This window comes from Hyperolius riggenbachi, chromosome 2 (genome assembly GCF_040937935.1).
Source record: "Hyperolius riggenbachi isolate aHypRig1 chromosome 2, aHypRig1.pri, whole genome shotgun sequence".
In the NCBI taxonomy this organism is placed as follows: domain Eukaryota; kingdom Metazoa; phylum Chordata; class Amphibia; order Anura; family Hyperoliidae; genus Hyperolius; species Hyperolius riggenbachi.
Window position 1 is genome coordinate 417,511,481 of NC_090647.1, and position 16,417 is coordinate 417,527,897.

The 16,417-nt window shown below is 43.0% G+C and overlaps 1 protein-coding gene across 3 annotated transcripts in view; it reads left to right on the forward strand.

The window, feature by feature from the left end:
• Positions 1-16,417, forward strand: part of RPGR (retinitis pigmentosa GTPase regulator) — a 102,449-nt gene that overhangs the window by 6,884 nt on the left and 79,148 nt on the right. For all 3 annotated transcript variants that reach the window (XM_068269880.1, XM_068269879.1, XM_068269878.1), the window contains exon 2: positions 1,737-1,862. In XM_068269880.1, the coding sequence (XP_068125981.1) occupies positions 1,737-1,862 (126 nt within the window). The remainder of the gene's footprint in view (positions 1-1,736; positions 1,863-16,417) is intronic.

Below are 16,417 nucleotides of genomic sequence, written 5' to 3' on the forward strand. Positions count from 1 at the left end.
CGCATGTGTGATATCTTTCATTTAATTTCAATAATATTAGATGTCAGTAAAAAAAAGTGTTCTGTCAGTAAATTTTTTTTGTGCTTTGTCAGTAAAAATGTATTTCTGAGATCGGCAACACTGGTATGGGAGATATAATCTAACAAGTGCAATCTGCTGGTCATCACATGTGATCAGCGTTATTATCCGATATATACAGAGATAGATGCCTACGAGATGCTACCGATATGCCATTTATGCTGATCTGTAATTCAATCAGCCATCTTATTCGGTGAGAGTACCCAGTGTGGACTTTTCTTTGGATGCGAAACTTTGTTGAAGGCATCAATAGACTTGAACTGTTGTCATTTATTATATATGTTGAGCGCCTGCACAGACTTTCTACAAATATTGTTTTCAGGGTGGTTACCCCCCATTGTGTGGCGACCCATATAGGTTTAAAAATTATTCTATACTTACCTTGGACTGCAGTTATACTATACTATATTTCTTTCCTTCTTTGGTGTTTAATTGTTAGAGGCGCGCTCATAGCCACATTCTGAAGTTATATTCATTTATAAATGTAGCCATTGTAAAGTGTGAGAACTCTGCATAGCTAAGCAGCCCAGGCTAAGCATCACTGGGAGGGCAGGGCTACATACCAATATACAACAATATGTAGCTATGGGAAATGTTTCTGATGCTAAAACCAGGAAAATTACTTTAAAAATGGGTATGAATAATTTACTGCATTCTACTATAGAAACCTATAGTGCTTTGCAAGGAGAGGGAGACTATGCTGCTTCCTTATGGAAGGCACCTTCCCCCACTGATGATGGCCACAGGAACTGGTAACAAGGCCTAAATGAGCCATCACACTCACAGGAGTACTCTACGTTTCTTCCCACCTTTTTTAGCTTGGGGGAGGGCCCTTAAGGTTTATTGCTTTCCTTGGAGCTGCACATACAATATTTACCAACTTGATTAACTTCCTTCACTACAGAATCTTAACAAGAAGGCCCAACTGGTCACAGCACTTAACAAGCTGTTTACAATATTATCACACTGACTTGCACATCAGCGTAAGCTCACATAGAGGCTGGATAGTGTACTGGTTAAGGGCTCTGCCTCTGACACAGGAGACCTGGGTTTGAATCTCGGCTCTTCACTTGACAGGAAAGTTGACAGGCAGCCTATTGGGCCAATTAAAGTGCGGGGATAATGTCCTTTAAAGTGATTGGACTCAGGGTAGGACGAGTGGAGCTCTCGTCATTGCCAATTAGCAGGCATAAGCTACGCTACTCTGATAAGGCATGTTAACTCTGATAAGGTATGCCGGGGTTGATTCACTATAACAAGTAGCATGCCTTATCAGAGTTATCATGCTTTATCAGAGTTAAGGTGGCCATACACTTATAGATTTGCAGCAGATTAGACCATCAGATTTCTGTCAGATGCCTGTCAAGCTGAATCTGACAGGAATCTACCTGATGTGTTCCACACACAAGGAGCAGATTTCCAATAGATTTCAGAATTACAAAATAATATTGTCCATACTAAAGGGTACTTTGAAAACACTGGTTTTCATAGCGAGGATATACCATAAAGATGCTTTGGCACATTGCTGTGAGTTAAACAAAGGGACACTCAACACACTCAGTTTTTTATTTTCACCAGACTTGCAGTAAGAGTTCAGTGTACTTATGTTAATAAAGTTTATTCACCCATATTGTCTTTTTGTTTCATATTTGCGGCAGACTCAGGAGCAATATTTACATTTGGCAAAAGTAAATTTGCAGACAACTGTCCCAGCAAGTTTTGGTTAAAGAATGACAAGCCTACACACATAGCCTGCGGAGATGAGCACTCTGTTTTGATTACAGGTGAGTTTATTTTTTGTTTTTTTTGTTTCATCTTTTTTTTATTTTACATTGTAGACCACAAGGCTGTATGTTTTATTAATTCTTGTTGCATTTTTAATCCCACTGTGAGGAGCTGTTTGTAAATTAATGCACTGTACCCCCTACGGTCTTTGCTAAGATCCCTTGTCCAAGTCCAAGCAAGAGTATTGTGACCTTATTCATAAGATATAATTTGATCTATGTCTCGTGCGCTCACTGCTTGTAATAACTTACATACATACAAAATATTCAATAAACAAACAAAAAAATATAATGAAAATAGTACAAATAAAACAATGTCCCTCTTAAAGTCCAAAGGCTAATTTACGTGTCCATGGATCGCTGCACCAATCATCAAGCATCAGATGTGTATGACAGTATTCCTTTTGAGATGCTGCGCTCACATGTACTTGAAATCTTCGTAAAGTTGTGTCACTCAAACGAAAAGGAAATAAAAACCATAGCATAATACTGTATTGCAATAGTGCCACATCCCTCACACCCAGTGCCAGGAATTAATCGTGAGCTCTGCCCAAATATCCACCACAGTTCACCAGGTCACACAGGTCCTCACCATGTACTGTGGCCGCCAACCACAGACAGCAAAAATAGCACCTTTACACTTTTCAGACCCTGTGAATTTCCTCAGGCTTAGCACCACCACCAACATACGTGGCCTCTCACCTTCTGTTTTGCTGCCCAAGTTATAAGACAGCAACTGCACTCAAAACATCCAGCGGATCTTTTCACTGCCAGCCTCAAGTAGATGATTCCATAGGACCAGAAGTCTCACATCAGCCTAATAACTGAGAAGCTCCACATAGTGTAAAACCATTCGCTTTAATAAAATGATTAAAAGTAGTGCACTCACAAGTATCCAGTAAAAACAAGCATTTCAGTACAATCCTCCACGCCAGCTCAGTCCGCCCGTAGCTCCGCCCTACGCGTTTTGTGCATGCGCACTCATCAGGGGCTTGAGGCGCATGACCAGCCAGCGTCTTAAAATACTATTGTTTTCATCCCATCATCCAATCCGCAGTTTCCCTCACCTAAGATGGCCGCCGGCCTACTTCCGCCCTGTACCATCCTTCTCATCAGCCTATGTGAAATTGCCATGTCAGCAGGGGTCATCCCCGTCATTGCAGTCCGCCCGCTGTACTTCCATTGGGAGGCCAGCCACGACTAATCACGCCCAGGGTGCCGCCCCCAAACATCATCTCATGGCTAGTAGTTTCAATCCGCCGCTACTCCAGCGCTATGATTGGCTCAAACGGAGCCTTCCGCATCAATACGGAATTCATAATTGTTTTCAGCCCCTTATCTTCAATACGGTCCGCTCCTCAAACCCCCTCACAATGTCAATAATTTTACCACATTCATAACCCCATCATAGTACATAGTGTCAGTTTCCACATACCCCCAAAGACATCATTATTATCGTAATGGCTTAAGACCATACATCCACATAACTTTCTCCATATAGTTCTTCCCACCCGCACTAGTATCTCACATCCCCCATATAATTCTTAACCATTCTCTACCTAGTCTACCATCCAGTATCCACTAGCCCAGGTCCGATAAGGCAAATCGATTCTTTTTTTCATCAGGTCCAATGGCCGGGACCCAGTTACTGCATGCACCCACATCCCCCACACACATGGCAGAATGAAAGTGAACACAGCATGCCAGAGCCAGCATCACCGGACACACGTACAAGTGATCTTTAGATATTAATATACAAATACCAAAACCCAGCCAAAAACACAGTACCAGGAAAAAAACACTTCTATCCCATACGCCCCATAACAATACAACCCATTTGAAAGGACCCACTTACAAAATCCAAACCCCCCATATTCTCACTGGGGTACACGTGTGCCCCAAACCGGAAACCGGAGGGGGCACACATCTACCCCACATCTCCCTAATCATTAGAAATAAAACAGTTCAGATCGAACTCAACGTTCAGGCCTCTCGGGTGCAACGTTTTTAGTTCATGAATCCAACGTGACTCCATCTTAGACAATTCCCTAACTTTGTTACACCCTCTCCAGCTCCCCCTTAATCTGTCAATTCCACAGAAGTTCATCATGCCCGGATCCCGCCCATGATGTTCAGCAAAGTGTTTAGACATATTGTGTGCAGGGTTGCCTTTTTTAATATTTCTAACGTGTTCACCAATCCGGTCCTTGAGTTTCCTTGTGGTCCTACCAATGTATTGGTGTCCACAAGGACACCAGCACATATATACAACATGAGTGGTAGTGCAAGTAATGCAGTCCCGGAGTTCATATTTCTTGCCATTGACCTTTCCCACAACTTCATTGCGTTTCTGTGCCTGCGATTCTGTACAACCTACACACTTTCTACATGGATAGAACCCTTTATTTCCCATCATATCTCCCCTACTTCTTTTTGGCCCATCAATGAAACTTGGAACTAGGATCTGCTGCAAATTTTTTGCCTTCTTATATATAAAACGTGGATGAACAGGTATATTCCGTCCCAGCACCGTGTCAGCCCTCAGCACATTCCAGTGCCTTCTTATCACACGTTCCACTTCACCATGCCTGGAGTTATAGTCAAGCAGTATTGCATATTCCTGTCTCCCACCTACATCATTAGTATTCCTCCCATTCTCCAGCATCTGCCCTCTATCCATTTTCTCAGCAGCATCACGTATCCTTCCCAAAATCTCCCTCTCATACCCCTTTTCCACGAACCTCTCTATCAGCATGTCTGTCTGTTCTCTATAGTCTGAGATCTCCAAACAATTACGTCGTATTCTGAGCATCAGCCCTTTAGGTATGTTGGTAAGCCATTTCTTATGATGACAGCTGGAATATGGGATATACCCATTCCTATCTGTTTTCTTGAAATGGGTCCGCATCTGCAGCCTATCCCCCTTCCTATAAAGATCCAAATCAAGGAAGCAAATTCTGTTCTCATCGCTCTCCACTGTTAGTCTAATCCCCCTCTGATTGGAATTAAGCCATTCCACATATTGATCCAATTCCCGTCTACTTCCTCTCCAGACGATACACAGGTCGTCTATATACCTAAACCAGTGTCTCACTGGTTGGCTATTGATATTTTCCAACACCTGTCGTTCCCACTCATCCATAAAAATGTTTGCTAGACTGGGTGCAAACTTTGCCCCCATGGCGCATCCCGTTATCTGCCGAAAAAAATCTCCTGCATACCAAAAATAATTATGCTGTAAAACGAATTTTAACAGCCGTAAAATAAACAGAATTTGCTCCCTTTTCAGTGTACCATCCATCCTCAAGGCTCTCTCTACTGCATTAATTCCCAGATCATGCGGAATTATTGTGTATAATGAGGCTACATCAGCTGTTACTAGAAGATCATCTCCACCTAACGTAATTTTTTCTACCTCTTTAATCATTTGTTTCGTGTCTTTAACCGGTTCAGCGCCGCGGTCCGAAAATCTCATGCATCCGAGCAACGTTCACCTCCCATTCATTCGCCTATAACTTTATTGCTACTTATCACAATGAATTGATCTATAGCTCGTTTTTTCCGCCACCAATTAGGCTTTCTGTGGGTGATACATTTTGCTAAGAGCCACTTTACTGTAAATGCATTTTAACAGGAAGAATAAGAAAAAAACGGAAGAAATTCATTATTTCTCAGTTTTTGGCCATTATAGTTTGAAATTAATATACGCTACCGTAATTAAAACGCATGTATTTTATTTGCCCATCTGTCCCGCTTATTATACCATTTAAACGATGTCCCTATCACAATTTATGGTGCCGATATTTCATTTAGAAATAAAGGTGCATTTTTTCAATTTGCGTCCATCACTATTTATAAGCTTATAATTTTAAATAATATAATAACATATTCTCTTGACATGCATATTTAAAAAGTTCAGACCCTTGGGTAACTATTTATGTTGTTTTTTTTTTTTTTTTTTAATTGTTGTTTTTTTTTTTTTTTAAATAAAAAAAGTGTATGTGGGTAATTTTTGGTGTGGGAGGGAAACTGCTAATTTTAAATGTAAAATAATGTTTTTTTTTTTATCAAAAATGTATGTGGGTGCAGTTTACTATTTGGCCACAAGATGGCCACAGTGAAAAAAGTCCTAGATGCGAACCAGCTCGCATCTAGGAACTAAAATGCTGAGAAGTTGTTTCCTGGGGGCAGAAATACCGCGCTCTCTGGAGAGAAAGCGTCGGTATTTCTGCGGGGAAGTTAGATCGGTGAATGGGAATTATATTCCCATTCACTGATCGGGGGGCTAGCGGCGGGCAGCGGGGGCGCGCCCGATCGCGCGCACGAGCCGGCGGCAGCACCAGTGCCTATCTGGACGAGGAAGCTCGTCCAGATAGGCCGAACTGGTTAATCAGATATGGGAGTTTTTGTACAATGGGCTGTAAGAACTTATCAATATACTCACCTATTCTCTGGTTTAGGGACTCTATCCCACTGATTATGGGCCTACCCGGGGGTCTTTCCAGATCCTTGTGTATTTTTGGGTTCTGATATATCACAGGTATCCTTGGCACGTCGATCATAAGATATTTGAACTCTGAATCATCAATTATCCCCTCATCCAATCCTCCCTTCAAAATATCTCTTAGTATCCCTTTATATTGTCTGGTAGGGTCTCCTTTCAGTTTCTCGTAGGTTGCACTATCCCCAATTATCCTATTTAGTTCATCAGTGTACTGGTCCTTTCTCATCACCACAACACCACCTCCTTTGTCAGCAGGCCTAATCAGCAGGTCCCTTCTCTCAGCTAACTTAAGTGCTGTCACTAACTCACCATCTTTCCTCTGATCACCCAATTTTTCCAAATCCGCCGTGACCAATCTTCTAAACACTTCAACTGTACTTCCCATACTATATGTATTTGGGTTAAATAGGGACCTATTCTTTAGTCCCGTGTGCACATAGTCAGGGGCTGGTCTGTTGCTATTTCTATTTGTGGCTTCTTTAGAAAGGAAATATTTTTTGATGTTAAGTTTCCTAACATACTTCTGTACATTGATGTACGTACCGAATTTATCTAATCCCTGCTTGGGGGCATACTTCAGGCCTTTGTCCAAGATGGCCATCTCTTCCGGTTTAAGCTGGACCTGGCTAATATTAAAGATACCCTTCCCCTTCACCTTCTTCTCTTTTCTTCTCCCCCCTCTGCACCCTCTTCTATTCCTCGCTTTCTGCCCCCTCCCCCAGGGTCCACCTCCCCCTCTCCCACTCGCTGTCTCCTCACTTCGTCCCAAATCTTCCCCAAAAAAATCATCGTTAACATCATTCAATGGATCAAAGCGATTCTGTGTGGGCACATAATTGGGTATATCATTTCTCTGATACTGTGATCTCCATTCCCTTCTAGGTCTCTGTGGGCCCATCCCTCCTCTGAAGCCCGGGGTTCTGGGTTGGTTGAAGTGGCCTCTATGCCCCCCTTCATTGCACCTGTCCTCTCCTCTATATCCCCCAGATTTCCCCCGTCTTCCTACCCCATTCATTTGTACTCTCGGGCTCCCTTCTTCCCATCTCTCCTCTGCTCTAGGGGAATTGAAATGTACCTGTTGGGGTCCCATCCTATATCCTTCATATCTTGTGTCTGTTCGGGGTTTGTACTCACCTTGCTGCTGCATCTCCATATGTTCACTTCCAACAGCCAAATTCCTCTCCACTTTTTCTTTCCTTTTAATCTGTTCTACCTGCCATCTATAGGCCTGCTTATTTTGATACTCCTGCCAATCACGCTGGAATCGGCCCACCTTAATTTCACCGACTTCTTTATCAATTTTTACCAAGTTCCTCACCATAGTTTCAGTACGCTGTCTGAAGTCACTGGCTTCTTTAAAATTCTCCATCTTCTGTTTCTGTTCCTCAATCTCTTTCTTAATCCTATCTGCTCTCACATTCTTTCGCTTCAGTAGAATTTTCAAGAGGTTAATACCACATTCATTTAAAAAAACTCCTAATTCTTTGTCATTCTCATCTCCCTCCTCTCCATCATACACCACAAGATCCCATCTAAACCGTTTGGGAATAATTCCCTCTTTGATTGACTTCCTCAGGCTGGCAGCATCCCACCATGTGTTTATCTCTTTCTGCATCAGGGAGTGCATATTTCTAAAGCAGTTATCCACATTTCCATTCTGAGGATTAGCCTCTTTGGTGAATATCGTGTCAATGTCAACCTGCCCCCTGTTGAAAACATTCAATAACTCCATATTATCCCAATCACCAAATACCCAGTGTGCTGCACTAACAATTATGCTTACTTAAACGTATAATTTGATCTATGTCTCGTGCGCTCACTGCTTGTAATAACTTACATACATACAAAATATTCAATAAACAAACAAAAAAATATAATGAAAATAGTACAAATAAAACAATGTCCCTCTTAAAGTCCAAAGGCTAATTTACGTGTCCATGGATCGCTGCACCAATCATCAAGCATCAGATGTGTATGACAGTATTCCTTTTGAGATGCTGCGCTCACATGTACTTGAAATCTTCGTAAAGTTGTGTCACTCAAACGAAAAGGAAATAAAAACCATAGCATAATACTGTATTGCAATAGTGCCACATCCCTCACACCCAGTGCCAGGAATTAATCGTGAGCTCTGCCCAAATATCCACCACAGTTCACCAGGTCACACTCTGTTTTGATTACAGGTGAGTTTATTTTTTTTGTTTTTTTTTGTTTCATCTTTTTTTTATTTTACATTGTAGACCACAAGGCTGTATGTTTTATTAATTCTTGTTGCATTTTTAATCCCACTGTGAGGAGCTGTTTGTAAATTAATGCACTGTACCCCCTACGGTCTTTGCTAAGATCCCTTGTCCAAGTCCAAGCAAGAGTATTGTGACCTTATTCATAAGATATTCTAATAGCAATTTGCACTCTAAAGTATGAAAGGATGAGTTCCCTAGTTTGATATGTTCTCTCTGTTCAGTAGCTGAGTAGAGAAAGCTGACTGCAATCTCTTCTACAGAATAATGTTCTCATAATATATGAGAACAGTTGCCTGCAGGGATAAGGACTCAATCATTATCTGTACAGACATGTCTCTAGCCCATAGGCTAGCAATGCATTAAGTTTCTATGGGGGGGAGGGGGGTCGATGATGTGGTGCAGATGAGGTGAGCATCAGAACAATAGCGTCAGCCTACACTTGGCCGATGATCCACCAGGCTGTTCACTCGCTGACACATTGTGTGGACTGGGGGTTGCTGTATACACTCTAGATTTTTGGCTCAGCTGAGCATCATCTAGAGTGTGTACAAGGCTTTAGTGAGCTTGTGAGCCCAGTACAGTACATAAGCAGTAAATAACTGCATGTATACATGTAAACATAGTTTCTGTGTTCCTAATCCAACCCCCTTTCTTCGACCTCAAAGTATGTGATAAAACTAAATAAGTTCTTTGGCATTGGGTGTCCAGATTCAACGTTTTGGCCACCGTGGCCTAATGCCCCTCTATTTCACACTGAGCATGGCCTAATGCCCCTCTATTTCACACCAAGGCTCCATTAAAGCAGCAGTTTGCTGCGAGTGCTTGAAGGACATCCGAGGTGAAAAAAAACTGATGAAAAAAACAATTGTATCTATCCTCCTCCTCCTAAAAAAATGACTTTTAATTATCCCACGATTTTTTTTTATATCTAAATCTAGTGTTTAAGTTTTTACTGTTTCATTGTCTCTGCTCAATGACACCTTCATTGAAGTATGCTAGAGGTCAAATCTATGAACTATTGACCCTTTTTATCTCTTTCCTTTTCCAGGAAGCCATTTACTGAAAGGAAAGTATTTTATGGCTCTAATTACTTATCAGTGAGGGTTATGCTATAGTCTGACCCAGTCCAATCCGGTCCCAACCCAGATAGAAACTGTCACTAGGATACCTGATGGTTAACTCTTTCAGGCAGAGAAAGAAAAATAAGGACCACAGCCTAGTTATTTGTGTACTTGGCACTGTACATACACATGTCTGTCTCATCATGTTACCTCGGTTGTCCTTTAAGGCTGGTTTCCCTGACATTCTGGTGACCATCTCCCCTTCTGTAAGGGCCCCATGCACTACTGCACTTATTTCTTTTCTTGCTTACTTGAATATCTGTGTTTGCACTTTCTTGTGACAGCTGATCTGTACGAAGTATGTCATTTTGTTCGTTGATATTGTCCTTTGGTTACATTTCTCACTGATCAGTCATTTCACTACTTTGTATTGTTTTTCACTTGCAGATGCTACTGTTTGAAGGGCATATATTTATCAGATATTACTCATTATTTCATGGATGTCAGTAGGGTTGCCACGGTATACCGGTACGACTCTCTACCGCGGTTTGATTGTGCATGGTAATCATACCATGCACAATCTCGTTTTATCGGTTTTCGGGGGCGAGACTACCGGGGGCGAGGCGACATAGCAGCGGGGATGCAAGGCAGCGCCGAGCGCATGAACAGCGGCGGCGATAAGTAAATACTCACTTGCTGGGACCTTCACGCTGTGCTTCATTCTTCTTCTGGTCACATTTCCCTAAAACAGTGCCCCTTGGGCGCTATAACAAGGAGATGATGCAAGAACAGTAAGTAGAATGAATCCAGTACAGCGTGAAGGTCCCGGAACGTGAGTATTTACTTATCGATGCCGCTGTTTCCTTCCTCAATTTCCCCCCTCGGGACTCTATACTGCAGGCACCAATCCTGGCTACACCTATCCCTGGCTGCCTAGGCTGCGGCCACCAGATTCTGGCTACACCTATCCCTGGCTACCTATGCTGCAGGCAAATATCCTGGCTACACCTATCCCTGGCTACCTATTGTGTGGCCGCCTAATTCTGGCTACACCTATCCCTGGCTAACTATGCTGCGGCCACCTACTACTGGCTACACCTATCCCTGGCTACCTATGCTGCGGCCACCTCCTACTGGCTACACCTATCCCTGGCTACCTATGCTGCACCCACCTAATACTGGCTACACCTATCCCTGGCTACCTATGCTGCAGCCACCTAATACTGGCTACACCTATCCCTGGCTACCTATGCTGTGGCCACCTACTACTTGGGTTGGGGGAGCACATTAATGTAAGTGAGGGCGGGTCCAAATAATTGTATAATACTGTATACCATAATACCGTCATACCGTGTTATTTTTGTTAATGGTTATGATACCATGGAATTTCATACCATTGCAACCCTGGTTGTCAGCAGCATTACTGATTATAATCAGATATTTGGAAAAGAAGCAGGAGGTCTACTTCTAGCAAACCGAAGGAGCAATCAACGTGGAAGGGGGGAGGATAAAGTTGCTGCTCTTGGTATCCACCTTAGTGGCAAAAGTATCTGTGCTTGAAACAAGAAGAGACACAGCGAACTCGGGGAACAGTATAGCAGTAGATCGGGTGACTTCAGAATAATCTCACTTCTCAGAAGTTACTGGTGAACCTGTAGCCAACACTTTGAAATCCACCACAGTCTGCTTGTGCGGCCACATAAAGCAGTACTTGCACATAGACAGGATGTATAACCTCAGAGCCGCTTGCTGCCTGCCAACTGCCATCCACTGAGTGATGGAGGAATCCAGCTGCCTTTGTGCCTGATCCCTGGCTAGGGGGATAAAAGCCTACATGCTGGCTACTCAAACTCATGCTTAGCCTTTAAAACAGTAGCATCTACAGGTTCACCGGCAACTTCTAGAGGTGAGATTATTCTGAATTCACCAGATGTAGTACTATACTGTTCCCCTGAGTGCGTCTCTGTCTCTTTATCTGTTTGAAATTGTTTTATTGATTTTGGTGATGTCCTAATAAAGTGTATTATATATTGACCCTAAAGTGATTACATGAACATTATTTGATACTCTTAATCCACATCTGGGCAACTTTTGTTGATGTTCAATACTTACCTCAGTAGAGGCAAGCCTCTGGATCCTCCTGAAGCTTCGTACATCCTCCTCCAGACTAATGCAGGGCCCCAGGACACCCAGGAAATTTGCATCTGCTCTCCTGTCTGTGAACAAGTGCGACCACACTGTGCAGGTGCAAGGAGCAAGAGCAGCTCTGGGCTACTGCACAAGCATGAGGCATCCTGCTCTTACACATTGCTTCTCCACAAGCTGGCGCCAGGCTTATAAAATACCCACTAAAGCACCTACAGTAGACGATGACTACTTCTTGTATCACTGACTGTCCTATACTGTACTATAAGCTTCAATGTATTTCAGATTGATTCAGACTGTGCCAGCACTCTGGCATTTGGAACAGTGGACGTGAGGCAGTCAAGACAATTGCCGCAGCTATAACCATAGAGTCTGAAATCTGACCTATCATAACAGCGTTGGCCATTCACACAAAAAGTTAATATTTGAATACAGAGATTTCTAAGCTATTAGATTGTGTTTTTAGGTCTGTGTCTCGGTTGGACTGTAACTTTATGTACTTTTCTAACTGTACTTTGAAGTATCAGTTCATTTCTAAATGTTCTGTTACGTATTGTGTTAAGTTTATTTTTGCATTTATTGACACATCAGTCAAACCTCCACAGCTGACATAAACAATCTAATCACAACTATAACTATTTAGGTAGTAGCATATAATAATATGCAGACCCAAAAATGACAGTCTTTTTTACTCTACTTTTGAGCTTTATTATGTACTAGCTGATGACCTGACATTGCTCGGGTATGTATTAGGCTGGTGTTGGCTACGCCACTTTTTCTAACCCTATCACACAATTACTCAATGACCTAGTTTGGGAGCTTTGTGGTCTTTGGCATAGATAATTTGCATTGAAATGAAACAAATCTGATTGACTGTGGCTTCACCTCCTTTTCTGAATTTGAACCCCAGTCACCCAATGACCAACTGTACCAGATTTGAGGCTTGTGCCATTAACCGTGCAAGAATAGCAGCAATTAAATATTCCCCTTAAAAATCAATAGGTGAGGGGCGTGGCCTACGCATGGCAGAGTGAGGACGTGTTGTTCTAGAGCTCCCGCTACCTCACCGAACATTACCCTCAAAAGCTCTCACTAAGATCCGCCAAACCTCCCATGGGCCCCCCTAAGCAAAAGGGGAAGAAGAAGTCGCCGAAACACCGCAGCTCTGCGCACATCTTGAAGTTCCTGAGGCCGCTGGAACGGAGACTGGCAGAGTCAGAAGGAGGCAAGATGGCGTCCCCACAAGGCCAACAGCAGACCTCCCCACCCCAGACAAAGTTACGGAGAGACCCCGCCGATAAAGGCGGACCACAGGACAGGTCAGTTTCACCCACGTCTCCATCACAATCAGAGGCTGACCGCACATTAGAGCTGCGCTCGTCTCCTGGGTCTCCGCCGCACTATGGCGGTAAATCGCAGGCCCCGCACCATGCTTCCATACCTGCAGGCCATACTTCGCCTCCCTCACGGCAGCAGATCTCCGCCGCCCACAGCACACAGGCCGTTCAGCGCCAAGCGGCAGACGCGGAGACAGAGATGGAAATAGATCATCAGAGGCAGCAGGCGGTAAGCAACGGGCGCCATCTTAGCCCACACCCTCCATCACTGTCTATCTCAGTAAGTTCCGATTCATATATAGAAGTAGAGTTACAAGACTATGTTAAATCTCTCCCGACTAAACTGGACTTTGAAAAGTTTATTGTACGTATGGAAGAGGTTTATAAGAGGGAGATGTCAGAATTCCGGCATGAAGCGGGTCAAATGGTACATCGGGTGGAGGAGGTGGAGAAAAGACAGGACTCCCTGGAAGTCAGAATGGAGAAGCAGGAGAAAGCTACAGCCGATAACGCTCAACAAATTGATAACATCTATTTAAAAATGGATGACATAGAGAACAGGCATAGACGCAACAATATCAGAATAAGGGGAATACCTGAATCCACAAAACCCCCTGAGATTATGCCGACAATAGAAGGTCTTTTTAAGCAGATTTTGGGCGCCCCTGCAGACCGCAAAATAGAGATCGATAGGGCTCATAGAGCCTTGGGCCCTCTCCTAACGAATCCACCTAGACCACGAGACATCATCTGCAGGGTCCATTTTTACAAAGAGAAGGAAGCCATTATGATGGCAGCTAGATCCCAGAGGGAAATTGACTTTGATGGAGTCAAAGTTCAGCTCATGGCAGATCTATCTACTCTAACACTGCAGCTCAGACGAGCAATTCGCCCTCTCCTCGAGGCCTTGCGGGATAAAGATATAAGCTACCACTGGGGTTATCCTTTCGCCCTATACATATCACATGAAGGCAAATCCGAGACCTTCAAAACACCGGATGACCTACCCAAAATCAGATCGACCTTTGACCTTCCCTTAATTACTATCAATGATTGGCCGCTCTCCAGATCTCAGGCCCCTACAGCTCGCCCGCAAAGAGAAAGATGGGACACTGTAAACAGACGAGGAAATCCTCGCAGAAGATGAATCGAGGGACACCCGGAATCTTGTTTATGGTTAGGAGAGGAGGTTTCCTCTCATCTGTGAGACTCTTTCTCTCGGGCAGACCTCCTGAAATTTTCAAAACTCTGATATATAACACGGAATTACCTAACGCAAGATTGCACATCACCACAAGAAAGTAATTCCTCCTTTGACTAGGACCATTCAGGGCTCCTTTGCGGTCATAAGGGATGGAGCTAATAGTTAGTGTCCTTAAACTCTAACTTAAAAAATCTCAGGATAATGGTTAGACTAGAGCCTTGCTCTAGCGGTTAAAATCTCTATATCCATATTAACACTTAACGCTGTAAATGCCCTCAATTACTACCAAAGTATAAGCACATTTATCTTTTATGTCTGTCTGATCATTAGTCCTACAGCTGATTTCCGGTGTCTCTTCCCTGTTCTTTCCAATAAGGGTCTAAGGCCCGTTATATCCTGTTGAATTTCATAGTTAATGCTATATAAATGTTGTCTAAGGGAGTTTTATCACATAGGCTAATTTGATTGTATGCTTTAAACTTTTAACTGAGAGCTACGGTACTATTTTTACATTCCTTATGAGGTAGCGGAGCACACCTGCTATGTGTTCCCTTGTTCCCCGGATCAGAGATCCATCCGGGAGTGCAGAGCCTAGCACTCCGGAGGATTCACGGTTTGTTTCTGATCACTGGAGGAGAATAAGGAGTTTCGGTATGTAAATACCGAGCCTTTATGTTTATGTTCTTTGTATGTCTGTCTATTCGTCCATGTTCTCTTATTTCACAGGCTTGAAGTATATTTCTTCTGGATTTGGTGGGGATTATACTCGTGTTTTGGGGAATGTCCATGATAGAATGTGCATGATCTATAAGCTAACAAGGTCCACCATAAACTTACGCAGTAAAAGATGGAGAATTGTATAGTTGCCACTTTCAATGTCAAGGGCTTTAATGTCCCCCAAAAAAGGTCCCAGGTTCTGTATCATTTTCATAAGCAGAAAACCTCAATTATTGCACTTCAGGAAACCCACTTTAAAACTGATGCCATACCTAACATTAAATCAAGGTGGTACGACAGATGGTACCATAGCTCCAATCCGGACGGTAAATCTAAAGGGGTCTCATTGGGTTTGCATAAATCCCTTAAAGCTTCTCTAATTGGCGCTCTATCAGACCCCCAGGGCAGATATATATTCATAAACATTCAAATCGCTGAGGTTAAATATACAATAGCTAATATATATCTTCCCAACCAAAACCAAACACAGAAGCTATCGTTATATATTAATAAACTACTTCCCTTCGCAAAAGGCCATATAATCTTATGCGGAGACTTCAATTTTTGTATGAACCCTCAATGGGACTCCTCCTCCAGGAAATCCTCTATTCCACATAAAGCCCTGTCGCAGATACGCCACAAACTTACCTCACATACCTTAGTGGATGCATGGAGAACACTCCACCCTAATGAACGTAACTACACCTTTTACTCCCAGGTTCACAGGTCCCATAGCCGCATAGATTATATTTTGGTCCCCCATTTTCTGCTGGACAGGATATCCTATACTTCGATCGGAAACAGAATATGGTCAGACCATGCTCCTGTATACTGCTCTTTCTCCACAGGTGGGGTGGGTATTTCCCATTATACGTGGAGACTTAATGACAATCTACTTAAAGATCCCATATGCCTAGCAGACATCAAGCGAACTATTGAGCTATTTATACAAGATCACAAAGGGGATGACTCTGCCCCAAGCATTAAATGGGAGGCTCTCAAGTGCACTCTACGAGGAGTTTTAATCTCTCATGGAGTCAGGGTTAAGAAAGAAAGAGGCATCCAGATTAAAGAGTTGTTCCTTAAAATTGCTAAACTAGAAGAAGATCTCAAGATTAACCCATCCCCACTGACCGAACTGGAGCTATCTAACACCAGACATAACCTCCTTTCTAGGCTAGATGAGAAATCATTATCTGACAGAATGAGATTCAGGGGTATGTTTTATGAGCATGGGGGTAAATGTGGTCGCCTTTTAGCCCGGTATCTGCATCCAAGGAATAACTCCTCTACTATATTCTCTATAAACAAAGCAAACAGCAGAAAGGTTTACAAAACATCCGA